Source organism: Manacus vitellinus, unplaced genomic scaffold (assembly GCF_001715985.3).
Source record: "Manacus vitellinus isolate BGI_N305 unplaced genomic scaffold, ASM171598v3 scaffold_29_pilon, whole genome shotgun sequence".
Lineage (NCBI taxonomy): Eukaryota > Metazoa > Chordata > Aves > Passeriformes > Pipridae > Manacus > Manacus vitellinus.
The window spans coordinates 3156322-3184289 of record NW_021940207.1 but is presented as its reverse complement, the minus strand read 5'-3'; the positions used below and the strand labels follow the sequence as shown (position 1 = coordinate 3184289).

The 27968-nt window shown below is 41.3% G+C and overlaps 1 protein-coding gene across 2 annotated transcripts in view; it reads left to right on the top strand.

Annotated features, from left to right (window-relative positions):
• Nucleotides 1-27968, top strand: part of DIS3L2 (DIS3 like 3'-5' exoribonuclease 2) — a 179123-nt gene that overhangs the window by 21739 nt on the left and 129416 nt on the right. For both annotated transcript variants that reach the window (XM_029960788.1, XM_018075032.1), the window contains one exon: nucleotides 3682-3783. In XM_029960788.1, coding sequence (XP_029816648.1) covers nucleotides 3682-3783 — 102 coding nt within the window. The remainder of the gene's footprint in view (nucleotides 1-3681; nucleotides 3784-27968) is intronic.

Below are 27968 nucleotides of genomic sequence, written 5' to 3'. Positions count from 1 at the left end.
TCGGGGTGTGCTTCTGTCACATGGGACTGGCTTGCACCTCTTCTCTTTTCTTTCCTTATTTTGACAGAAAGGAAGAGATCTTGCAATTTCAGGGCCTTCCAGTCGGAATGGTGACCTCACAGCTGGCACAGCCAAATCTTTTTATCTGGAACTGACTTGGTCAAAATGCTGCTGTCAATGAGAGAGAGTTTTATATTGAAATGTTTTGCTGATGTGGGGGAGAGAAGGCAGAGCCTGCCCTGAGACAGTGAAACACTGATTCTGTTGTCCCTGCTGCTGACAGCGCTATTGTTTTGGGGTTTGGATTTAAAGCCTTGAAATTCATGGCATTGTCTTTTCACGTTGTTGATTTGGGGTAATGTTTTGGAGCCCTCTTTGTTAGAGAAGGCTGGCATTACAGGGGTGGGGAAAGGCTGGGGGTGCACAAAATAGACTAAGATTAACTAGAAGAAGAAGTACAGACCAGTTGTCTGGTACATCAGTAGGGCAGCGCTCTGTGTGTAAGTAAAAGGAACTGTGATCCTTCATTTACAGGTGTCCTTGTAGATGTGGTAAGTGCAAGCTGTTAAATATATTCTCTGAAATTACAAAATGCAAGGTTAAAAGAGAAATCCAGCTACTCACAAGGGTTAATTTGGTGTGAGGCTTTATCCCTAATCACCCCTCTCATGTCCAGCTGTTGCGTTGTGCAGGAATACATATATTAATTAGGGTTAGCAGAGATCGTTATCTCAGCTGTCTTTGTACTCTTCTGTCCTTTATGGAGCTGAATACCAGAACCAGGAGAATCAACACCTGGATGAAGATGACTCTGGCTATTGTAGGCACAGTCCTTTAAGAGAGATGCTTTAGGAAGCTCATCCTTTGTATAACATGATTTGCCATAATGGAGGGTTTGCAGCCTTGGTGTTCTGCTGGACTTTCCATCATTGCCAGATGCTGCAAGAGCTGCAGCTGTGAAAAATCACCCTTTCTCTCCTGCTGTTGGCTAGGGCACTGTACCCCTTTCTCTTCAGCTATGACTTGGCCAGGGCTTCATGGAGTTCAAATGCAACAGCTGTTCATCTTCTGGCACCAGAAGTCCCAGTGTGTTTCTTGCTGCACCTGTGCTCTGTCTGCTCATCTCATTATTGCATGAAGAGTTGAGGGGAAGGCCCAGGGCTTTTCTCTTGAAAGCTACCCAGGGAACAGACCCAAGCATTTAAATCTCTGCCTCCCATCTCATGTCTTCCCTGCACAGGGTAGTGTGGTTTGAAATGCCAGCATTGTCAGTGTGAAGGATGATACTGCCGAGCATGAGTGACAGAGTGACTGTAGCTCTGCTGTGCTTGTGAGAGACACTTCCAGAGCAGATGGAAGTACTGCAGATCTTCCTTTTAACAGAGAGGGATAGTGAGCACCACCAGTGATGTTCCCAGGTGGCCACAGAGCAGTGAAATAGTTTTGCTCCCTGGAGGGGGCTGCAGAAGTCTGAAGCTGTTGTGGCCAATACAGTGTATGCACCCCAGGGGCAGCTGAGACTTTGCAAGTGATTGTGTTCTGTTGACATTCAGTGCTGTTTTAATTGCATTAGTAATCTGAAGTGCCAGCTGTGCAAAGGAAAAAGTGGGATGCACAAACGTTCTTGGAAGTGCATAAGTTTGCCCAGCAATCGTGAGCCTGTAGCTCAAGATACAGTGATGTTTCCTTTTGGAGGGAGAACCAAAACTGATGGCAGTTTTCTGATTACAGCTTTGTTGCAGATATTGAAATTAACTGCTCTAAAACAGGTGTGCATACACTTATGTAAGTGTGTGTGTATATATAGTTTGGAATGAGAGTGACTGGCTGCAAAGACAAGACTCTTGCAGAGTGTGGAGATGCAGCTTTAACTAAGTGGTGTGACACATCAGGCACCTTTACAGAGAGTGGAAGAAAAGGTCTGCTTGGTGTTTTCTTGGACACAGGAGAGAAGGAAAAAAAAACCTGTAGAACAAACAAATTTTTGTGAATGCCAGCCTGTGTCCTGCAGCACAGAGCAACTACAGTTACAGACAAAAAAAACTCAAAAAAAACCAAAACAAAAATTTACTTTTAAAAGTGACTTTGAACTTTTCATTTTTATGTATGTGGTGAATTTAGGTAAAGAGTTGGGGCTGAAGGGAAAGAGTGGGGAGAAATAAGGAATAAGACCATGTGTAAAAAATCTGGCTTTTTGAAAAGAACGGTTTCCAATTTGAATTATGTTGGTCCAAGAGGCTTTGCAATTTTTCTGCATCTTGTCATGGGAGGCAGCTTTCACACAGCTGTTGAGCTGCTGCTGCTTTTCTTTCTAAGAGTAATTTGGTCTCTTGGAGGATGGCCTTGGTTTCACATCATGGCAGGGTTCTTCCTTTTATTGTTTTGGTATCTAAGCAGAGTAAGATACTCATGTGATATTAGGACTTCATGTTTTCAGGTTGTAAAAGAAGTTTTTCTTGGAGACAGAGCATGCTGGTAGTTCTGATTGGATTTACTCATGCATGTGAGACTCAGAAGTGTGTATCTGAGAAGTGACTGAAGTTGTGAATCTGAATTCTCGTGAGGCCGGTTTTTTCATTGAAAGGCAATGAAATACTAATCTAAAGAAACATCCTCCTTTCTTGTATCTCAAAACTATGCAAAGAAAACTCTCCTTAGAAAAACTATGTTAACTGCTCATATTGATACTAAAAGCTCACAGTTTGACGTGTTCATGGCACTGTAAGCAGACACATGGAATTCTTCATATACTGAATTATGGGAAAACAGAAATTAAAGCAGCGAGAGCCCTGTCAATAATAATAATAAAAAAAGGGACAAAACTGGCAGTCCTTTAAAAGCTAAAATGTTTGTGTTGACATCTTCAGGAAACTTTATTCACCCCATGAAGAAAATCTTTCAAACCAAATTTAGATTAACTGAATACCAAACATGTCTGGGATGAATAATCAAAGTGCATGCAATTAGTAGAGGCTCTTGTGCAAGGATGTTAACCCAGTGCATCCAGAGAAGGTGTCCCAACATGTCTGTTACAGTAAAAGATCTCCTGGCTTGCAGTTGGCATCTGTAATCATCATTATTTGGAATGTCTTCTAACATTAGTTGTGCCAAATGCAGAATATATGATGTTAACTCATTTGAAAAGCAAGAGACTTCATCCCCAGCTACAATCCAAGCCACCTTCACAGAGTGACCTGCTGATCCAGGAGCTTCATATCCTTGCCTTCTCACCTCACCAGGAGAGTAGCAGGAGCTCTGCATGGAGCACTTTGCAGAGACTGTCCTGTAAACATGTTCTGAACACTGACTTTGAGTGCTTGAGGTGGGAAATTAATGTGTCAAGAGCTGTGACTGCAGAAAACTCTCTCCCCATTCCTAAGAGTAACTGTAGAGGAACAGAGCAGAGCTTGCAGATGACACATCTTGAAGGCTTGGCTCTGCCTTGAGTAAATAGTGTGGAACTGCTGTACTGGCACATCCATATGAAGGATTTCTTCTGTTTGCTGAAAGATATTGTATGTTGAAGGACATGTGGTGAATCCATTTCATTCCTGTGCTCAACTGGAGGATGTTTACCTCACCAGGCTGTGTGTCTTTTTTGATGGCAGTGTTTTAAACCTCATAACAACTGTAATTTAATATGTTTTGGTCTGGCACTTATTTTTCTTCCTCTTTGACTAGGATGGAACTCGCGATATCTTTATTGATGGAGTGGTTGCTCGCAACAGAGCCCTGAATGGTGACATCGTGGTAGTGAAACTGCTTCCCAAGGATCAGTGGAAGGTCAGTTCAGTATATTTTTTCTGAGATTTGAGAGAAAGAACTTATTACTGTTTTCATCACTAAACTTTAGGGCTTGAGACAGAGAATAGAGAATTTCCTGCAGATCAGTTATTTGCAGTTTATGCTGCTGTGGATTAAAAGATTTTATCCATTACGAGTGTTGAAACCTCACTCTTTGCATGGAATGGCCTTCTTTATCGCTGTATGAAAGTCTGATGACAAGGCTGGTCCAAAGCTCAGTTGTCAGAGGTGACTTCTGGTATCTGTTCTTTAGCTGTCTTCGTGCTGTGGCTTTGGATATCTCTGTGTAGGTGTTTGCAATTGCTCATGTATTTGCAAGTGTTGTTCACAAAGCTTTAGTAATGATTAACTCTCTCTAATTTGTGGGTCCTCAATCCATGGGAAGCTTATTTTGTCACAGCTCCAGATTTTGTGGTAATACCCTTCTTTACATGAATGAAGCATGTGTGAAATGACTGGAGCAATGCAAATGTGGGACAACCGCTTTTCATGTCTGAGAATTTCACTAAGATCACTCTGGACTTTTTTTTTCTTTCACTGTCAGACTCAAAGTCCTTTCAAACATCTGGATAATTTGACTATGTTTGCAGGTTTGTCTTTTAACACCACTATGCGAGGGAAGTTCTTGCTCCTTTTCTCTTGTTGCTGGGAGCTGTAAGCTACAGTTAGCAATTTTAACATAGGTTTTCACACGTAAGCATGACAGGACCACCACAAATTGTTTTCCAAACATGGTTTTTAACCTCTTTTTGAGAGTTTAAAGACTATTTATCTTCTGGACAAAAGTTATAGTAAAGATGATTCCAGCAGGGTGGGGACTGGTCTGAACTGCCCTGGCCTGGTGCTTTTTAATCAGTCCAGCTACTTTCTCTGCCTGTCTTTGTTTGAAGTTACATGTTTTTAGGCTTGCAAATGCAAGGTCTTCAGTCTGGTCATTTGCTGAACTTTCCACCTACTTTGTTTAAATCTGGTAACAATGGAAGTGTTGTTTCAAATCACTTTAGAACTTGTCTATTCCTTTTAAGTATTCAAAAAATGAGTAAATTACCTGAGTATTTATTGATACATGTAAATGCAAAACTAGCTTGTACAAAAGGCAATCTTAAGTGGGATCCAAAATATCACAGGTGTATCCATATGCAAATACAGGAAAGAGATCTGCTGCAATCTGTGTAACCTCTGGGAATGAGCTTTGAGGGTCAAAGCAAAATTTCTCAGATAGCTATTCAAGACTTCAAATCAGAGTTCACTAAAACTGTGTTGATAGCTATATGTTTTGATCACCAAATCCATATACATAAATTATCTTTTGTGTTAAACCTTTTCATTTAGTTGGAAAAATCGAATAGTTTGGATGCTTAGATCCTTTGCCAGGACCTGCCACCACAAGAGCTTCTTTGTAAACTTGATAGAGGTTGCCTGAGCTGGAAGCTTTGTCTGTAGTTTTCCATTTATATCTGTCTCTAAATAAAGATAACACCTCTCTCTTGTATCCTCATATCTTCGTATGTGCAACAGTAATGATATTTTATGAATACAAGAGAAAGGGTTCAGAATGTTATCCCTGTCCTGGGAAAATGCTGGAATAAAAAGAACTGGTGGAGAGCTGGTATCTGACTGCAAGGAGGCAATTCAGAAGACTTGAGTGTTTTGTAATATGATTGTGATTCTTCTGTGGTGAATTTAACCTTGCCAAATGAAGTAGCTGGAACATGCCAGTTATGTTTTTCAGCCACACAGGTGCTGCCCTATGTAGTCTCATTCTTTGTTTCTTGCCATCAGCAACTCAGTCAGCGATGACATCCCTTTTCCCCTGCTCCCTGAATCTCTTGCTATGTGCTCATGTTTGTATTAGTTCTTTGGGAAGGATGCCACTAAGTTGCACTGAAAGAAAACTGCATTCTGCCAAGTAATTCATACTGATTAATGATAAACTGTCTCAACCTATTTTAGGTTTTTCCATTTGTTTAGTCTCATGCTGCTGCAAAGCTGCCACATAGGTTTCTTGAGGGTTTTCTCCTTCCCATTGGGCCTTTGGAACAAGCTGAAGAGCTTCTATCATTTCTTTGAAAAATGTAAATCAGATATATGGTATAACTCATGCTCTCAAAGGAGACTTTAGAGTCTCTGTATATATTGGTTTGTTAGGATTGAGATGTGTGTGCTGATTATTTTTATGGCTCACTATTCCTAACACTTTACCCTGTGCTCCACCGAGAACTGAGCTGGGTTTTTTTACAAGATAAGGTTGTTGGTTCAGTGGCGTGGTGAGTTTGTGCCTTCTGAGTTTCGAGCACCCTGGATGGCCTCTGGGTGCTTTGGGGGAGGATCTTCCCATTGCTAGTGCAGGTGGTTCCTGTCATGGACCTTTCCCTGCAGTCACAGTGTAATTCTGCATCCCAGTTATGGCAGGTCTTAGCTGGCACCTCAGTTCAATTTATGTGTGTAAATGGGAGGAAGAGGGAAAACCTGTGACTGGTAACAAACTGGGATTGGGAAGTCTGTGTGTTTGGTTGAGTTGTTGAGCAAATTAGGAGCTGCCCTGTCCCCAGTGAATCAATTATTGCAGGTGAGGTACCTGTGAGAAAAAACTCCACCAACTGGAGAGCAGTTTCTTCAGGGATACACTGTGTTCCACGGATTCTGTAGTGGTGATACCTTACACACGGGTATAAATACCACAGTGAAATGTAAGGGGATGGTGAAATACTCTGGGTGCATGGTTATACTTCATGTAATACTTTCTTGAGAGGACAGCAATATTTTCTTCCTCCAGCCTTCCACTTCTTGGCTCAGTGGTGGGAAATTTATCAGGCTTGAATTTCTCAACATCATGTCCTTCCCAGCGTGTGCATCAATTGCTTGGATGAGCTACTGTGGTCCTCCCTGTGCTAATTCTGTCTGGTCTTAAAGCTCTGTTTGTTCATCTGTCCGCCGGGAGAGCTGCGTGCTGTTCAGCAATGATCAGCTTGTCAGTTCATATTTCTCTGCTTACTATTAGTCCTGATCAAGAGCCAACAATTTCAGTGTGGCACCACCGACTTGAAGGAGAGATATTTGTTATCCCTGGAATTTGTTATCTTGCTCTCCTGAAGAAGGTGGCCGTCGGCTTCCTGCCAGGGGTGAGCGATGTGCGTTGCGGTGACCGCATTTGGAGGCTGTATTTCAGAAGTTCCTCTCCTGTCCTCTTGTGTTACATCTTGGGAATATTGAGGTGCTATGGTAACTTTCAAATATTTAGCTTTTGCAAAGTAAGGTATTTGACTTAGACTGTTTTTCCAGGTACTTAACCTACTCTTAGCAGATGAAGTCAGAGTATCGTTGCAGTGAGCTACACTGGCTCCTTACTTCAAGCTGTAGCCCTTCCCTGAGTCTGTGCCTTTATCTTCTGGAAGAATGTCACGATAAAAGATAGCCAGTGACAGAGGATTTACCTCAGTCCTTGTCAATTATTCTGATAAAGAAGAAAAATGGTGCTTTATTTCTGATTTGCACTGCTTTATCTTCCACCCGTGGGTTCTTATTATATTTTATGGAGTTGTGCTTACATCAATTTCAGAAGCTTCAATTATACAGTGGGATAATTACTGGAAGGCAAAAAAAATGTTGATATGATGATTACAGCAGTATTTCTCAGGCTCATCAAGGAGGGAAGCAGCATGTCAGTATAGAGGATAAACCTAACCCATCTTTCCTCACAGGCTCTTTTTGCTCTTTTACCGCCTGCTTAATTGCCAGACAGAATTTGTTTAATTTCAGGTATCTGTTTTGGTTTTTCTTGCAAGATGTAATTTCTTTGGTGGAAGGAAATAGCATAATAAGTCATTTGATATCACTTGGGGCTTGGATTCCTGGCCCAATCCCTGGTGCTTTTAGAGTAGTAGTTTATAACGTGGAATGTTTTTCATGACAACCGTCTCATGCATTGCACGCTATGGCTGCAATTTTAGAGTCTTAGTCTGAAAATAGTACCCAGACTAGGACTTTGTGCTGCCCAAAACTTCCTCAGAAGAATTCTGGGGTCTAACCCCCTAATGCCTGCTACATTATGCCAGGAAGGTCTCCAGTTCTACATAAATATACTGTATATGTAGATAAAATAATAACAGGTTAACCTGCCGGTTTCTCAGAAAGCAGTGCAACTCAGTGCCTGCAAGTGGTATCTTTTGTTGTTGTTTCATGAAACATTTCTTTCTCAGCTTAAAGTACTTCTTTGCACAATTGGTAGTTTTTCTGAGCTTGTCAGAAGGTCTCTAAGGCCAAGGATGTAGAACTGTTCATTTACGTACAGTGTGTGTTGCTGGATAATGGGATAATGGGTCCAGCATTTTAGTCATGAGGTGTCCAAAAGTGATAGAAAATAGTAATTCTTCATAGCTTATGAAAGCACATGTTCTGTTCAACACTGAGCTGTCAGGTGCAATACAGTGCAGCAGGAGATCTTCAAGCCTCTTCTGAGCCATACATCAGAGATAAATATTTAAACACTTTCTGTACAGAAGACATAAAGTGCAATTCACTTTTCCCAGCTGTGACTCTTGTTGGCATAAGTACAAACAAATGCAGAGAAGGAACAATTTGATTCAAACAGTCATCACAAATATCACCGTGTATAGTTTGAACAGAGCTACGTATCCTGGCAAGTCACTGCCTCCAACTGTTGGTGAAAACTTATGAAGCATTAGTTGTCCAGAGGGGATGCTAGCTTTGGATTTGCCCTGCTGAATAATAATTCATTTCAACCAAATTCTTCTGCGAGTCAGTTTCTTCTGAAAATCTCACAGCTAATATAAGGATAACAGTAACTCAGGAGGAGATGGGGTTCTTAGAGGGTTATCACAGCAATACTGTTGGAGTCTAACAATCAAGAATGTTGTTTGGAAACATTACATTCATAATAATAAAAAAAAAGTTCTGGAGAAGTCATTATTGAAATAGTAAGTGTTCTGGCACGCTGAAAACGTTCAAGTGTAATTCATGATATTCAGGAGTAAAGCGGGAAGCCTAAGAAGCCAGCTAGGAAGACGTCCAGAAAAGCAGGGCTCTAGCAAATCTGAAAGGTTGATGGATGCTGTAGAGAGGAAGGGTAGTTGTTTTGGGTTTTTATTTGTTTTGCTGTAGGCTTTACAGTGAGGGCTGTAAGTTGATGGTCACACACATGTGCATGCATAGCCCTCCCCATCTTGGCAAATCCCCAAACCACAAATTGGTGGAATCTGGAAAAGCTTCGTTACATGCTTACTTTCTAATTGTGCCATTCTTTGGATGGCCACATGTTGTTCCACACTGCTGGACCTGATGGGCCTTCGCTGTGAGCTGGCATGGCTTTTTCCAGGCTTTGCTTAGCTCCAAACTGACTGGGTATGGAGTAGCAATGCAGTAAATTGATAACAAAAAAGCTGAGAAAATAGGAAGCGTTGCCCACTGAGACACATGTGCCATTACATCTGCTCTTCTTGCAGATGCCATTACTACATTTTGTTAATCAAATATCACTTGAAGTGAACCAACCAACATCTTAACACAGAGAATTTTAACAGCAAGCCCTGGCATGCTTTTTATGCTGTATAATGATATAATTACTGTAATGATCTGGGTTGTGTGAGATTGCCGTGACCCAGTGCTGCGTTCAGCCCTTGCCTCCCCCTGCATCTGTAAAATAAGGAGGCAGAAATACCAGCTTTTTGGATGTTGCAAGCAACCTTACTTTCCTGAGAAGGGCCTTTCCTGTCAATACCTGCCTCTCTCTCTCTGATGGTAAAACCAAAACCAGGATCCCAAATAATAAAATCACAACAAATGTACAGTACAGAGTTTTTGAACAATCTGTTGTCCTTTTTATTCTTTCTCCTTCTGTGCTGGGTAAGAGTGATATTAAAAGGCAAATAGTTTAGTTGGGTAGGAAGGCAAACTTCTTTTTATTGAGTGCCTGCATCCTGTCCCACCAGTGCAGAGTCATATTGCAGCTGTGGTTTGGCTGCACAGACACAGAATGAGATAAAAACGTTACTCTTAGGTGAACAATCAAGCATTAAATAATCATTCATTACATGTTGTCAGTTGTTATATCCCCAGTGAAATTAAGGCAGATAAGCCCCTTGTGATGGGGGTGATTTCAGGCTGTGTGAGATACCACTAAATTTCAGTGTCTGTTTCTGAAAGGGCTTCATCTTGCATGGAAGGAAATGCTCTTGGGGCATCTGATCTTACTTTAAAAAAGGAGTCAAGCCAACATTTAATACCTGATCTCTGCTCCTGCTCACTTCTTTTTTCTTGGTCTTATAAATATAATCTAGTACAGCAAATTGTTTCCTTTAACAACTAACCTTTCTTCAAGTGATTGTTTTAAACTCTGTTCTTCCAAGTCTTCTGTAAATATGCACACATCACAGTAGATTATTCTTAATCCAATCTCTTATATAACCACTATCATTTTGGGCTTTTCTTAGTTCTTGGTTCCTGTGGAATTAGTATTTCTTAGAACTGTTTGTTTTTTGCCAGTTTGGAGACTTATTTGGTGATATCACATGAGTATTTGGAGCCTGCACCTTATAAAAGTCAGGATACCTGTTGTTGTGATGGGATTGATTTTTGGAATGTCACGCACATTAAACTCACTTAACTTTTTATAAACGCTTTCTTGAAAGACTGTCCAGATTTTCTGTAGTCTGGGTTTCTTTCAGATCCGCATAATTAGGAATAAGTTTAAATAAAGTGCACTGATGATAAAAGTCCCTTCTGGCTTAAACTTTGTATAATGAATGCCATACTGTGTTTTTTTCAGGAGACTGTGCCTCTAATTTAGCTTGAGAGCTGGCAAAATGTAGAGCTACTGTAACACTAAAAACCTGTTAATCTTTAAGTCCCTAGGTGAGGTGGTTTTGGACCATATCCTAAGTTCTGAAGAAAAGGAAAAGTGCTACATGTCTATTTGCATGTTTGTTCTTGTAATCGGCAGGCAGAGAAACAGCAATTGGCTGCAGTATTTACATGTGGTCAAAGCTACTGAGGTTGGCACATTAACTCTTTTCCCTTATTTCCTAAACTCGTGTTTATTTTTCTTAAAACCATAAATCAGAGGGACAAGGAATCTAAAACAGAGGTGACTTATGTAAATGAAGAATTGCAGCAGCCGGAGGAGTGACAGGGATTTTTCTATAACAGGTTCTTTGGGGCAAGACATGGGACCTCATTTATAACCATGTGGTTCTTGGAGATAAGAAAGATATTTGTCATCAGGGATGAGATGCATTAAATTTGTTGTTGGCACAATGTAATCTGTAACCATCTAAGATAAAGGCATCTGAAGTCTAATAGTTGGGTTTTGAGTCAGTGTGCTGCTGCTTCAGGGAGCTGGGACAGTTGTGCCTTCTCCCAAACACTGTTCCTGTGTCTTGCTCCAGATGAGGCCAAGTGTAGCCAGGTTGAGGAGGTCTCCTGGCTCCCCACTCTCTCCTGTTGTAGCTTTGTGATGTTATTTGCTCCTCAAATTTCTGAGGATATGTCCTAACTGCTGTGCATACCAGAAGATCTGGGAATGAGTCTGGTCTTGGAGCACTACCATGCAATGCAAGGTGGCCAGTGATTTATATGCATCAATAGCAGTTTTTGTAGCACTGCTAAAGTGGGAAGTCTTTCTTGCTTGCCACTTGGTATTATCTTTCACTTAATTAATGTACAAATCAATGCCCTGGAACCTGTAGCTGTGTCAGTGTCTATTTCTGCAGCATCTTGAAGAATTGAAACTGATACTTATTTAAGAGGTGCCACTCAGAACACTGAAAGATAGATTAAAATTCCTCCTGATTATCTTTTCCCACAAATTCCTCACTGCAATAGTAGTGGATGTGACATCATTTCTCAGCATGTGCTCACTGATAAGGTGTGTGTTTTTGAAGGTCCCAGATTCTATCTGCACTTTCCAGTTTTTATCCCAGCCCTAACTACCTGGAGGCTTTTTAAAAAGTGTTGGTAACGACTCTAGGAAAATACTGCGGGACAGAGAGCTGATATGCTAACTCTATTGAAGTAGGCAAAGTTCCCTTACTTTCTCACTATTTCTATTGGTTTATTTTTGTTTTCTGTGTTCTGTCATATCAAACAATATCTCTTTCATGAAAGTAGGTCTGTGTTGCTGTTGTTTTTTAGGTTTCCAGTATGCTATTGATTCATCCATCTTCAGCTGTGTCACCTCCTGGGGTTGAAGCATTCCTTTGTTTTTAGCTTTGTCTAAATTGTTTTGAAACATAGAGCAGTGCCAAAACACATACTTTTAATTGAGCAGCTTTGGAAGTGTGAAAATGAAGACTTGGCATGATCTAATTAGCGCTTGTGTATTTTGGTCGCAAAAAGTGACTGGCAAAGAATTCCCCAGACACGTTCTCTGTTCTGTCTGAAAAAAATCCTACACAAAGTTGTATATCCTGCTTAGTTCTTGTTGGTGCTTGGAAGTCCTGACTGTAATGCTTTTGCTAATTAGCTGACTACCAGGACATCTTTCTCTTCTCCTTGCTTTTGGCTTGTTTGTTGGAATGAGCATTGGCTACTTTTGCTGGTAAGCTCCATAGAAACTGGCATCTCTTTTCTTGTGGTCTCTTTAAATCTCTCATGGCATCATGTTTGTGAGGTTGGTGCTGTCTGGGGAAAGTCCCAAGGAGCTGTGTGAAGTGAGAGGGTTATCTCAGCAGCTTTTTTTCTCCCTGACCTAATGACTGTTCAGGGTGTGGGGAGGTCTGGTAAAAACCTTGAGGACAGTAGCTAGGTAACTCACTTCTATGCCCTACTTGATTTTTTTTCCAGTAAAGTAAATTTCTTCCAGGTTTTATGACCTCTTTTGATGCCAGATTGCCTGAGGTTTTTTTTTATTCTGTGCAGATCAGGTCTGCAACTGTAGCCCCTTGCAGTAACTACAACTGCTGTGATGGTCTGGCTTGGGTTTGAACTTGTAGCTTTTTTTCCTTCAGTGTGAGGATGAGAGCTGGTCCAGTGACAAGCATCCTCTCTGAAGGATCTCATCCATGACATATCTGGGCAGAGCCCAGTAGTGTCTGACAGGCCTGCACAGCCTGACTGCCTTGGGAACAGCTTACTGCCCATGTGAAAAGGAGTCTCTTTCTAACCAAGTACCCTTCCCTGACCTTTAGGCTCGTGCCCTTGGCAGAGCAGCCCTGCAACCGCAGGGCTTTCCAATGCCTTTCCCTTCAGCCTTTCTTATAGCTGTCCCTTAAATGTACAATTGGCTTACAGGTGTTAGACAGGCAGCATATGACCTCCTGGCTTATTTCTTGCAGTATCTCCATATTAGAGCAGCATCCAGAGGGAAAGTACCAGCGATCCTTTCTTGTGTCATCAGGCTGGGAGCAGAGTTGCTGCCTCCTGTACTGAGTAGCTCAGTGAGGATAAATGGCTCATGTGGCTCTAGTTTATTTATCCAGCTGAGGAAGGGAGCTGATGCCATGAGTGAGTGCTGTGCTGGCAAGATGTCTGGTGCCTGAGCTCCTCTTCTGTCTGTGTTGTACCATGTAGACATACCCAAGGTTAATGGATGGCCATTAGTTTAATCTGGTTTAATTTCATAGCTGTGTGTCCGAGCTGTGTTTTGACAGCATGGCATTACTTTATCTACTCTTTGTGTTTTCCCCCCCCCATATTCCTGAGGCTTTCTCTAAAACAGTTTATTCTTTTTCTTCTCTGCACAGTTGTTGAACTGTGGATGTAATATGTTTATCAGCTCAGATTCGTGCCTTGGAAACTTAATTTACCTTTTTATGTAATGCTTTATCACTAATTCATGGTAACGTTTCCTGTCAGGATATGCATTGTTAAAATTCATTTATAGGGGGGAAAAAAAAGCATGGAAGCGGATGGCTCCCCTTCTGTAAGGTTCAAAAGTTTTTAAAGTAAAAAAGGAAAATGTTCTTCATGGTACCTGACATCAGTCCCACCATCCTGCTTTCCCATGGGGTGACTCCTATCAGTGCTCAGATATAACGGAGCCCAAAGAATAGGTGTGGTGGCAGCTGTTGCTGTCAAGTAAAGGAAGAGCTGGGAGGGGAAGGCTGGCCTTGTCAGGGCAGTGTCTCCAGCTACACAGTAATTTCCTATGAGCTGACTGAGACCTTGGGCAGACTTTTTGCTAACAAAACTACTACCACATGTCAAAATTGATTTTTTATTTTTCCCGCCATTGTCTCTTTGTCACTGAAGGAGTCGACATTATCCAGTGGTCAGTTATCCAACTGTGTGCCCTCTGTACCAGCAAAGCCACTTAAGCAAGTTAACAACAGTGGTTTTTTGGGCATGAGTGGCACATCACTGTAGCAACCAACTTCAGTGACATGGGAATGGTCCTGGGGCATGAGACTTGTCTTTGAGCAATTAGTTGCTATGATCATAAATAAACAGATAGACTGTGCTTCAGAGCTCCAGTTCCCAAGCACTGATTTCTGTTAAGTGCTTTGTGAAAGAAAGAAAAAAAATAATCAAAAAATAATCTGGAGTTAAACTAATCTCCACTAACAATGTCTAATGCATTCTGAGGACCAGTGCTCAAGGGAAGGGCGTTGTACAGAATGACAGACAACAAAATATACACAACACTTTGTGCAGGGTTTTGTGGTATTAGGAAATAGAGCTCCCAACGCTGGCACATCACCCTCTGATTAAACACTGTGGTTTCACCAGCTCAGAATCAATGACTTTGGAAAGCACTAAATGTTTGTCAAATACTCTTCCTTCGGATATTTGACATCCGGTCCTTTTGTCTTCATCGACTTGCCTCAACACCTCTGCTGCTCAGCAGGCTGGGTGTGCTCCCTCCTACCCCTCCTCCTGGCCCCAATGCCATGCCCTACACTGTGCCTCAGCCTTAAAGTCTTACATAAAAGTAGCTGGTTGCACAGGTTGATCCATGTTGCTTGGATGAAGTGAGGGGCTGGGATGAGAGAAAATACTTGCCTCTAATGAGCAGCTCTGTGCCCTTGTGCCTATTAAAGAAAACCTTTTCCCCTTTGCAGATGTGAGGAGGGTGTAGCACAGTTCCTATGTCCTGGCTAGCAAGAAACCCCAGGAAAAGGTTTTTGTTTAAATTCTGTTGACCATTTCTAGTGTAAAGTGTTTTTCCAGCTGAATCCATAGCTGGATGTACTGCTCATGATAGGATTATGTTACTAAAAAAAAGTAATGAAAAACATCATCATATTTTAAATTTGCCACAGGTGCTTCTTTATTAGTTGCTGTCACCTTTTAAAATTCTTCAAGTCTGTTTTTTGGGTTAGTCAGAACAGCATTGGAATAAATGTCTTCCTGCTTGGGTTGCATCCCCTCAGCTCTGAAATGAAAAGTGATGTGGGCTTAGCAAAACCTCTGCTCTCCACCAATATATGCCAGGGGAAGCTTGCTCTGTTTCTTTACCAGCTATACATAACCTTTTCTTCACAATAAAAATATGCCCTCCTAAGCATTAATTATCTTTGATCCGTTGTTGTGGAAAAAATTTTACCCAAAAACTGTCAGGTTTTTCCAGCGCAGTCATCCTGATATTCTCACTGTGCAGAAGTAAATACAGAATAAGTGAATGAGCTGAGAACAGAGAATCCTAGTTCATGTGTCACTGATAGATGAAAGTGAATACAAAGAGACAGAGATGGTTTTTTAAAATTTTCACTGAAGAAGGTTGAAATCATTCCTTAATGCATTACACATTACATGATATTTATGCTTGAGTAAACACTGTACTTGAAGCTGAGGTTGGTCAACCTTTCTGTGTTACAAGATTAGAGAACTGAGTGCAGATTGACAGTAAAACCTGTTTGAGGCAGAAAACTGACTTAAGAGATTTGTTTTGAAGTTGATGTTTTATGGATAAAATTTGTTGTCTATTCAGTGATTCTTCTCAAATTACAGTAGAATGCTGAGTGTTGAAATGGTTTAATTTTACCATATTGTACTTGTGGAAAGACTTACCTGAAGAATTTTCTCTCACGATGAAACTTTGCAGTTGATGACTCCAGGATGAAATCCTGACAAATGTGCTTCCACTTGGCTACGAGGGGAGAAAAAAAGGGAAGTACTCAGAGTCTTTAGGATGTGTTTAAACTTTTGGGGTTGCTTTGGAAAAGGTAATATTCATTAGAAGTGAGGATCTTTAGGATCCAGTAAATCATACAAGTGCACGTGACAATTTTGATGTGATAGATGAGCATGTTAGGCCAGTGATGGGGAAACTTCAGCCTGAGCTGTTGTTGGCATGTTAGATGGGAATGAGCCACTCCCTGTGGAGGTCAAGAGTACTTTGGTATTTGTGTGGTAATTTTTGATGGTTCCAAAAAAACAAGAGTGGTTTAAATTCACAGGTAATGCATAGTTACATGAACTGTAGCTTGCAAGGTTATGAGCTAATATGCTGGAGTAATTTACACTGCTAAAAGTTCAGTGTTTTATCATTAAAGAAAACAAAGACTACTTTTTGTATTGGGAGGGCTGTAGCATGCTCGTTTCACAGCACCTCTGTTGCAATATCCATATAGTTTATATGATTTGCTGTGAAATATTTATACAGGTGAGAACAGTGTCTATAGTAAGACTGATTTGTGTATTAATTTGCCTTGACCCCTAAATTCAAAACCCCATAGCAGCTTTCTGTTTTTCTTTTAGGTCAGGTCTCAGTGGTTTTAGGGCTTGCTGATCCTGGCTCATTGTTGTATACTATTGGCAGGTTTGAAGCTATTAATTGTGTGAGTTGCACCTTTCAATTACAAATTCATGGCTTTCTTCAGTGTCATTTGAAGTGTAATTTGGTGGGAGCAGCTCATAAAGTCATGATGAGAAGATAAAATAAGAGGTATACAGTTGAATGGTGTGAGAAGTGAAACTGGTTTTAATCCAGTTTTTAAAGTATTGGCTTTATTTTTAATAACACTAGACTAAGAGTTTGATAACTTTGGGGTCTATGAACTGTGTTAGGCAAATAAAGCAATATTCTATTAAGAAATTATGAAAACCATTCATGTTGTAGAGCTTAGGTAGAACATTTTAATTGTACTCCTAGGACCGTGCAAAGTGCAGTAAAATAACTTCTCAGAGGTTTTAAGACAACTTTACAGTGTGGTCAAATTAGAAGGAAAATTAGTAGTTAAAAACTGAGAACTTGCTTAGTTTTATTTTGGTGGAGTCCTGTTAATGTTTTAGAAGGAAGCATGTTTGATCATGTGCTTGGTATGATTGCAGATACCTTTGTTCTGCAGAAGGCTCTCTCAGGTGGTTTAAATGTGCTCTTTAGAGGAAGAATGTCTTTGGTAGAGGTGACTGGCCGTGTCTGCTCAGGGCTGGCAGCACAGGTGCATTGTTACGGGGTGGGAACTGGTCCCTCCCTGGAGCTGGAAGACATGGTGTGAACTGGTAGGATATTGATAACCTTTTGTGTGTTTAACGAGACAAATCCTTCCGTTCCATTGTTTCACTGTAAGCAAGCGCTTATCACCGGATGATTTTTGCGTACCTTGTATCCCTTTTAATTTGTTTTGGATCAGGGACTGTAAAAGCCAGTGTGTGCAGGGGAGTGTTGCAGGGATGGAGCAAGTATTCCCTAGCTTGTTAAAATTGCTTAAGCAAGAATTGCAGTTACTCCCAATGCCTAAAGTGCAACGTCCTGGCATCATCTGACTTCTCGCAGTGCTGTGCAATTGCAGCACTAGGAGTTACAAAGTACTTTATTCCATGATCTGTGGGTGTGGATGGGTAGACTGAGGTGGCAGTGTGTGTGCACACTTCAACCCTTCACATGGCTGATGTCTACCCCTATGCGACGTCCTTCATTTACTTTCTCTCTGCACATCCTCCATCCCTCTGTGCCCAGTGTAGCCAGCCTATGGAGGTGGAAGTGGTGTCTTTGGTCCCAAATGGAGGAGTGGGATTTCAATTTGGATGCCCAGCAGCCCGAGGACAAACTGCTGTGTGAAGTGGCTTCTTTTTCTGATAATGGTGTTGTGGCACAGTGTAGCAGGGTTCATGGTAAACCAGCAAATTAAGTTGAAGAGTCAATGGATATTTCAAAACAAGGCAGGGATTTAAGGAGGTTTTAAGGAACAAGGAAGTGGAGGATTTAATATTTTACTTGGGAAGGCATTAACTTGCCTTTCACATGTCCTTAGTTCTTGAGACAATGTAGATGCTTTGTGTACTAATGGGCTTCCACGTGGTAGCTTTCATTGATGGGTAGAATGGCAGCAGGCAAGTGGGAAGTTTGCCATGTCAAAGCCAACAAATACACCGGTGAGAAAGCAAGTGGAAGGGGTTTCCTAAAGATGTGGGCTGCGTGGGTAGACTCTGAGAATTTGCCCATCTTCCTTTACTGTTTTATCAGCTAAGATGAATGGTGAGTCAGTGTTAGCTGTATGGCATGTTTCATCATTGGAGAGCTGTCAGAAAAGCTGATTAATAATCCAGAGCATTTGGATTCAATGTGATAAAACTAATCATAACAAAGTACTTCAGTGCCTAACTTGAAGCTCTGAAGAAAATCCTGTTATCTTAAAAGTATGTGTATATGAAAGGGCTAATTTTTTATTTCTTAATAAGATAAACATAAACTCATTGGTGAGTTGCAGAGCAGTGGTACTGTTTCCAGAGGCTGCTTTCCAAACTTCCCTAAGATGAAGTGAAGCTGAGACTTAGTGCTGTCACTTGTGGAATTTCAAGAATATACTTCTCAAGACTTCTTAAGTTACGTGGCAGAATTTGTTATGGAACCATCTTATTTAAATGATATATAAATTATTGTAAGGAATATGGATTTACTTTCTTCACTTTTTGCAACAGCCTGCCTTTTTGCTGAGTGCAATTTGCCTTTTTTCTTTTGTCAAGTTGATTAAACAATTTATCATTAACACATTCACTATATTATAGTTTAACTGTGTAAATATTATTCAAATCACTTCTTCCAGGTAAGGAAAATTGTTAAATGTCATCCCATACTTATTTTTACCCAGAGGGGAAGATTGAACAAGTGAAGATTGCTTTGAGTTCAGCTGATCTGTATGAAGCAGCTTTGAATTTCCTGGGCTTGTTTAATGAGCATATTGAAAGCCCAGTGTAGCTGCCTGTCTCAGATCCAATAATTGTACACAATGTACTGCAAGAGAGAGAGTCTTTTCCTTTCTGGTTAAAAGAACTAGCAATCTGTCATTGTTGGTAATGAATGTTTGCAGGTAGCAGAGTCCAGATTTAGCATTTGAACTGGCTTCCTTGTAAAGATTTGATTTGATTTCCTTGTTCTGTAATTTCCAGTGTTCGAGTGAGAGTTCTTGTTGGATGACTAACACATTTGTTAGTTAAGGCACTTTTGGAGACCAGTGTTCTTCATATATTAAATATTTCATTAATGACACAAGCAGGTGTCAAGGCTAGTTCACAGTCACATGTTTTTGAGCTGTGCTTCTGACTTTTGCCATTCTCAGATTCATTTTGTAAGAGTGTTGAATGGGGTTAACACTTGACGCTGTGCTGCTTCCCCACGTGGCTCATTAGCACCTTGACTTTATACCTCTTTAACATAACTAAGTGCATAATTTTTCTTGTATTTCTGCTTTGCATTGTAGTCTTTGCTGCATGTTTGTTAAGAGAATTGGAAGTGTGTTCAGAATGTTAAGAGGAATATAGAGGTAAACACTTTCTGTTTGAGGCACACTTTCTAGTTCTGCCCTTCTGGGCAGTGACACAGGTAGCTCATCACTGCTTTTGCATAGCCTGTGAGATGCAGTTTGCTGCAGTGTGCAGTCATCCATTACTGGCACAAGAAATGTATCCTGAGGCAGAGGGGAGAACTCAGGGCAAGTCCTAGGGCAGAGCTTTAGTCTGTCAGCCAGGAATAGCTGGCTCTTGTGTGACTGTCTGAGCCACACACGTGTAGTGGTGGGCTTCATCAGACTAAATCAGCAGACAAAACTGACAAATCTGAATATAAATCCTATACTACTTATATCTGGGAATGGCCAAGCTATTAGGATTTGGAAGCATGATTCAAAGATTTGCCAAGTTAGGCTGTGACGATCACTAGGAAAAGAATTTGCCCAGGAGAAGTGAATTATAAAGTAATTCAAGACTTTCTGAAAAAAAATCTTACAGAGTCAGAGTTTAATGACCAGGGTGATGGCTTTATGCTGCCATCATCAGTGTTTAAATCCCCAACATTTTTTGTTTGCACCTGTTTTTACTGATCTCATAACTGGCCATTGTTACAGAACACATATGGAATTTGGTTGAGAGACCAACTTTTCTTTTCTTTTTGGATGGGATGCAAACTACCTATTGCAATAATGTTTCTGTACTTGTGATTATGGGCACTGTCAGTATTTCCATTATAAATTTCTAGATTTTTTATAAAGGAGCCTAAAACTAAGTTGTAAAAATTTGTTCTTGGCAGAGAACTTGTGTACAACATCTCAGCTCGAATAAGACTTTTTAATGAATCTTGAGAGAGGGAAGGAAAAGCTGAACTGCTTTCTAAGTTGAGGTTACAGAGGTGAAGTATAAACTGAAATCTCTTGTTAGCAGTACTTGGCTTGTACAAAGAAACCCCCCAGTGTTAGTCCCTTGCCCTGCATTACATTTTAAATTGAGTTATAACAATTGAGCATAACTTTTGATTCGTTCTGTGGAAAAGCTTTTGATAGAGCAGCATTCATTGCCAGGCAGGAAAACCACACTGGAGGGTACCTGGCATCAGGAAGCAGGGAACTCTGTGGTGGCCAGTCCTTCCCACTGCTCACTGTGGGAAGAGGCTTTTTTATGGTAATGGTAAATCTATTTCTGAAGGAAAGAAGTAAAAATATGCCATTCCTACTTACTGCATTTTGCAGTGCTGCAGGAGATACTCTGAGACCATGTTTAATCAATGTATATTTTCACTGGATTAAATAAATCTGAATATTGATGTCATGAAAATAAGCTGAGAAGCCTGGTGGTGGATGCTGATGCATTTTACTCTTCTAATAAACACTGCTTCAAAATGTAATGAAGCGTGCCCTGTTGCTGAAGGTAAATGCAAACAAACTGAGCTATAGACTCTTTGCTTGAGGTGCTTGCTGTTTAATAAGATTCGTCACTAAGTAATGTGAGCAGATCCTCGTGACGCAAATGCCAGCGGACGTTTCCCTGATGTCATTTCAAGAGGAAACCTGGTGATACTGATTGTTTTCACTAGAAGGAGAGAAAACACTGCCGCAATGTAAGTCCTCAGCAAAATCATCAGCATCACTCCTCTGTTTCCCAAAGCACCTTTCCTACACCTTGGGCCCCTAGTTTGCTTTAACTTCCATTAAGATGTGCTCCTTTCAAAGGCAATCTGTGTGTAACCTTCTTGTGCTCATCTATTCCCTCCTGTTAATGGGCTTTGTCTTCAATAGGAGCTTCCTAAGAGTTCTGTTGAGCAGTCACAGTGTTGTATATGGGTTGCTGCAGTACTCAGCGTGGTGTGTCCCTGGTTCTGACTGTGGCAACTGAGCACAACCGGAAAACAAATAACCCTGTAAAGGATGCATTTTGTCAGAGGTAGTGGTGTGTAGAACCTGTGCCTTCAATGGGAATTTCTGTGCCTGCCAATGGGAAAAGATAGAAATACCAATTCCCTGGAGACAAACCAGTGATTGTGCTCTTGTGCCTTTCCTTCTAGAATATCTTCTGTTGTGGCAGGTTTGTGGCTCACTTTTAAAAAGAGATTAGTTCTTTGGTACCGTTGCTGTCATGTGTGTATTGATGAAGCTGCATATCAAGAAAAAGTCACGGCAGGAAGGTAGTTTTGGAGAGCACCTTGGTGAACTAGTTTTACTGCTGGAGGTGAGTTTAGTGAAGAAATTTTTATGAAAACTTTAGAGTTTTTTGTTATTATAGTAGACAACTACTTAAACATTTTTGAATCAAATAATTTCGTTCTAAACGAATGGAAATTTTGGGTTTGAATGTTTTGTCCAATATATGAACTAATTTTGGAAAGGCATGGATAACTAAATTGTCAAAAATTCTTATTAGTAAGTACCTGAAACTTATGAAGAGGTAACTTTACTATGGTCATAACTGTGAAGTCATTCATGCTTTGCATCTATTTTGCTGTTCTAATGATATTTCCAGGTATCATACAATTGAATGATGTCTCAGGTCATCTTTAAATAGGAATTGGCTATAAATAATTGTCTATAAAAATAATTGGCTTTGATTAGTGATGAGTCTATTAGCTTTGTGTGTAGAAGTAAGATTTTTTTTTTTTAATCCCAACAACAGAAAAAAGAAATGTTTTGTTTTTGGAGCTGTGGGACATTTGTTTCCACACTGACTTGATTTCAAGCAGCAGCTGTAAATAAACTAATGCTGGTCTTTGATTATGTGAGTTCCTGCTGTGACAGTCAGATCTACAGTAGTGAAACCCTGAATGTGGTCTGTGGTTAAGCCTTAGTCCATGGCAGGCAAGAGGAAAGCCTCCCTCTCTGTTCATAGGAAGCTAACTGGTGTGTTAGTGTCTCTGATAAGCCCTCAAGAGTTAAGTAATGCTTTGAAGTATTTGTAAACTTTAATCCTCACATATTCATGTAAACCAAATATCATTCCTATCTTCTGAGTGGAGATAGCCCCCCCTCTCACTTTCTCCTGGGACACCTGTCCTCCCCCAGCTGCCTTAATGTATTTTTCCTTGGTGTGCTCTTGCTTTAATACCTGTGAAGCTGAGCGACCCAAGATACTTGATACTTAATATATGAAAATTGTTCAGGTATTTGTGTTTGTTGCTTTACCCCATGTGCATGCTGTGCTATTTTCAGCCTTCTTTTCACAATTGGACTCTGCCTTGCCAGCTGTGTGAAATTCAGTCATAGCATCTTGAGGACAGAGTGTGCAGATCTGCCTTAGCACAGTGGCAAGTGCTGCAAACTGGGCAGCGTGGTTTGGATGACTTGTCAATAGTCATGGGCAGCTGAGAGCAGGATTTTTTTTCTGGAGCAGGATTACTTTCCTTATGCACTTTGTAAAGAGCTTGTTGAAAGTCTAAGATAGATATGGAAGTTTGGGATTTCCTAGCTGTAATAGCGATTTAACGTGAAGTCAGTCCCATGTGTACTTTCTAACTAGGTACACAAGGATTCCTTGCCCAAATAAATGGATTTGTAGCAGGTTTAGGTCACAGGTGGGGAACCTTCCCAGTCTGATAACCTAGCCTGCGCATTTGCAGGAATCTTGGAGCAAAATTTTGCTGCTGTCATCTCCCTCTTCTCCTCCACAGCCTCTTGGTGCTGTATGTTGCAGTGAGATCATGTCCAGGGTCAGAATTTGCTGATATCAAATGTGAAAGGAGTATGTTTGCCTAACAGCTTGTCTTCTCTTCAGAAATAACTCGAAGGGATACAGAAAGGTCTCAACAGTAGAGGAAACTGTTCTATTTCAATCCCCAGTGAATCACGTGACTTTCTTTTCCCCCACTCACCATGCTTGCAGGAATTATCTCCTTCCCGTAGTTCCTTTCCTCTTCAACCCTGGCTGCCCCTTTTCTGTCACAGCTTCCCTTGAGCACAAATCCTTTCCAGTGCCCATCCTGGGGTGATGGGGAAGGTACTGAATTCACAGTGGTCTTGGCATGCACGACTGGAACTGGCCTCAGCATAACATGACAAAACACAGTTAACTCAATGGTCAGTTGATGTCACAACCCATTTCCCAAGGCTGAAGCTGCTCATAGCGAGAAGCCACTCTGACAGATGGTACCTGCTGGCTCCTGCATGGAAAATGTAATGTTAAAGCAAACTTCCAGTGTTCTGTTGCTACGAAGTTTTCTGGGATGTGTCTCCATCAGCTGTTATCAAATCTCTTTACCTTCACACCAAACCATGACTATTTGCAAAGGAAGTGCTGGTTGGTTTTTTGCAGGTAATTTTAATAATATCATGCTGGGATCGAGGGAGGCTGTTGTTCTTGATTGGAGCCATATTTTAATACAATTACAATCTGATTTAGAAATTAATGTAGATACCAGTTTCCCTGGTGTGACAAGGTAGAGACCATAGGAGTAGGATCTAATTTTGCCAAGCTCATTTGATGGGATTGAGACCGGCATTGTGGGATACATTCAGCCCAGAGCAGCTGTGTTTTGCCTTCCATATCCTCAAAGGAACAGTTGATCACAAAAGAAGTGCAAGAATGTTCCTGCAGAAAATAAAAAGAAGTAAAGACAGGACAGTCTAGCTGTTGACTGAATGCAGCCATGAAGATGGATGACTGGAAAGGCTAAGGAGCTAAGAACTATTTGAATCACTCCTAGAGTGGGAGTCTCAGTGACGCTTCAGTAATGACTTGTTTAGGATCCCGATGCCCTTCTCCCACTGTGTGAATAAATAAGCAGACCTGGGCTGACGGAACACACCAGTCAAAGGAAGTTCCCACTGGGAACTACCTACTCTGAAAACTTCCATAAATTGTTCTGTAATGTGACAGTTTCCAATTATGGATTTTCATAATAAGAGGCTTACTGGCAACCAGTAATGCAAGTTAACTGTGGAAATTTCTATTGCTTTTCTTGGCCCCTATGCACTTCCTGGACAGTGTGTGTTTTGTCCCAGGTGTACCATTCTGGGCTTTGAAAGTGTGTCAGAACATGTGTGGAGGGGCTGTGACCCCTCGGAGGTGGCACTCGGAGCCCGATCAAAAGGAGTAAAAAGAGCAAGTGAGGGGCTTAAGACATGAGCCCCAACATGTGAACTCTTGGTTGATTTGTTTGTTTCCTGCCTTGATGAGTTGAGTGTTGATCACCAGCAAGAGACTTTCTTAGACATGTGGGAAATAATTTTAATACAGTTCTGAAGAAAGTTTCAAACCCTTGGGAGGTAAAGGTATGCAAATATCTTGGATAGCCCTTCCAGTGCTTTTTGATTAGTTTGCATTGTTGACCCACTTTCCTCTTATGGGCACGTGCGGGTACAGGCTTGTTTGGTTTGTGAAATGTTGAATAAGTCTTCAAAGAGTATCATTGTTTCCAGGAAATATGTTTTTCGTACATACTTGTATTGTTTAAAAAAAAAAGAAGGGCAGTAATGGATAATACTTAGGTTTGTGCAAGCCAGCGGTGTGGATTTGCTTGGCATTGCAGCTTTCAAATGATACACACTCAGCACAAGTAGATTCTTTTCTGATTACATGCAAGCACTGTGTAATAATTACATCTTTAAAAATATATATTGATTCATGGTATTATTGTCATGAAGTTGGAAATGATCCAAAAGCCTGTCTGCTTCTTTACATCAGATACAAACTGGATATCTTTCTGCAGTAGTTTGCTGAAAATGCAGAAATTTCAGAGAATCATACCTTTGAAGATGTAACCTTATGTTGCTCTCTTCTTCTAATCCACCCCTCTTGAGTGATTTATTCTGGGGGCTGTGCATCATAGGTTTTGTCCTGGCACCCAGTCCTGTAGTGTTGCAGTGCCTGTGCACATTACCAGAAAAAGATGGCTGGGAGACAGTTTGAAAAAAAAAAAAAGTTAAACCAAAAAGAAAAGAACACACACGCAAAGAAAAGAAAACCAATTCCAGTTAGTAGAGAGGGTTTTGCTGCCGGTGTGGATGGGGCATAATTTGATTTAAATGACTTTTGAAAAACAGTTCTCAAAATTGTTCCATGCATTTTCTTCCTGGCTACTGTTGAAAATATGGAGCCGAATATTTTCTGTGATGTTTCAAACCAATATGTTCTGGCAACCTCAGAGCTGGGCCCTGTGCATTGCACTCTTGTTTCCAGTTCGCTGTGGCCTGGAGTGCAACACACAGCTCATGAGATGCACCAAAGTGGGAGGTCTTGCGAGGAGCAGGCAATACAGAGACCCAAGGAACAAGGAACATTTTGCTGGGGTCCAGCAGGGAGGCTGCCAGTTCTAAGGGCCTCATTTATGAGAAGAATTTGCTGGTAGGAGATGGAGAAGCTGTGTGTGCCTCTTCAGATTTTGTGAGTGTGCAGGAGAAGGTTGATTCCTGGGTGTTGTTAAAGGCTTGCTGCTGAACTGAATCTTTTGTGCATCCCTCGGGTCAGACTTTTCTCACTAGAGAGATTTGCTGTACAGGTGACAGGCTGTGGCCAAGTGTTCATCCCTGCTTGAAGTGTGACTGCACAGAGCTGTACGGAAGAACAGCGTGTGGGTTGGGAAGCTGAGAGATGAGGTGTTCGCTGTATCATTTCTGCTCCAGGGACTCCTCTGCCTTGGGGAATTTGTGTGGGAAGGTATTCTGAAAATAGAGGCTGTTTTTTTTAGCACCAAATCAAATCCCAGGGGTGGCAGCAGGAGTGGAAAGTGTGGAACAAACTTGTTGATCTGGCTATAATCATACACAGCTCTTTGTAGTGCTCTTGGGAGTCCTTACCAGGTTGGCTTGCCTACAGAGGAGATGGTGCAGCGTTCCCCACAAACGGATCAGGGACACTGTCCTTCCCCACATCTCTTTTTACGCCATCACCCTCAACACATCTAAATATAACAGAGCTGCTCTGAAGTGTGAATCCCCTCAAGCCCAGAGAGATATCTCTTAGAGGTATTCCCAGTTAATCCTTGGGAAAGGTTGTACAGACCTCCCAGGGCCTATAATGAGCCTTTACCAGCTCTGCTTTCTGAGTAGCCTGGGACAAGGGATTGACTTTGAGCTCACATATTTTTTTCAACAGGCTGCAGGGTGGCTCTTCTTTGGAGTTTCAGAGTGGTGTGATCCACGGTACCTGGAGAACCTGTGCTGAGCAGGGGACAGCTGCTCCTGACAACTTCTTTTCCTGCTTCTCAGCAGTTGTTCAAGAGTACAAAAGGCAGGAGCATACAGATGGAACTGTTTACCCTGTTAGAAGAACCAGATGAAGTGAACCTGAGGAAATATGGTCCTGATCCTAGGACTGTGTGTCCTGCAGGCAGTTGGTTGAAGAACCAGACTTGGGAGAGATGAGTCCAAGGGAGACCACAGAGGGGTGGCAGGATGCTGGGGAAGGCAGGTGAGACGGCTTTGAGGGTTCGACAGGTTTGGTGGCCATATTGTAGATCTGTCTCTATATTTTGTTTTCAAATCACAGGCCTTAGATTTCACTTGTTTCTCTCTCACTTCTCACCTGTTGCAGTGGTTGTGAGTCAGAGAAGACTCTGAAAAGTCCCTGTTTCCAAGAAGCCTGTGTGTACTCAGTTCATTAGCCCCTTGGAATCCACAAGCAGGATGGCATTGTAGCAATTGCTGTGACAAAACTGTGTGTGACATCTGGGAACAACAGAGCCCACTGGGGAGGAGCCAGTAGCCTTTTTCTAATCAAGAGGGAGAGATTTTAATATGGATGTTTGTCTGGTTATTGCATCCAACGTGATGCATGAAATGTAAACTATAATGTGCTGTTAATATAAAATGGCTATCCTGTGGGCTGTTAGCAATTGTTTCCAGTGATTTAGAATTAACAGATTGTAAAAAAAAAAAAAATCTATCCCCAAACCACAACAAAACCCCTCAGTCTAACATCATTGTTATTTTAAATGTAATGCCATAACTGCTCCTACTGAGACTAGTCCCCTTCACTGAGTTGTTGTCTTTGCCAGAGTTGTTTGGTGTGGACGGGATTATGCAGAGAAGGAAGGATGATTGAAGCAGGTGTTTCTTCTTCTATTGGAAGTGCCATCTTTTCTTTATCCAAGGAGGAGCTAGAGTGAGCCAGCCTTTGTTTGGTTACTCTTTTCAGAAAAGCAAACTTCTTCCTCACAGTATTTATGGTAGCTTGGCTCTAGCATGTATGTATGAGCTGTGACAGCATCCTCATGTTAGCCAGGCTCCATTCCTACTCCCTCGTGAGGGAACTTTAGGGAATCAGCTTTTAAGTGAAGCCTGTGTAATATGGCAAAAGCTGGGAGACTAATAGATGCAGGTGTTCTTAGCATTGGTATGAAATGTGGTGTTTGTATTAGTGTTGTGGTAGCAACGGTCCTTTTAACGATGAGATGGTAATTTGGTCCAAGGCCCCTGTTTTCAGCTGTCCTCCCTTTGAAATAACCGCTTTCAACCTGTTCCTGAGACTTGTTGCTCAGAGAGGACCGACAGCTCTGACCTAAACTTTGTCTCCCTATGCAGTATTGAGTATAATGACTCGTGTATGGCTAAAGCAGAACTTGACCCACAGTA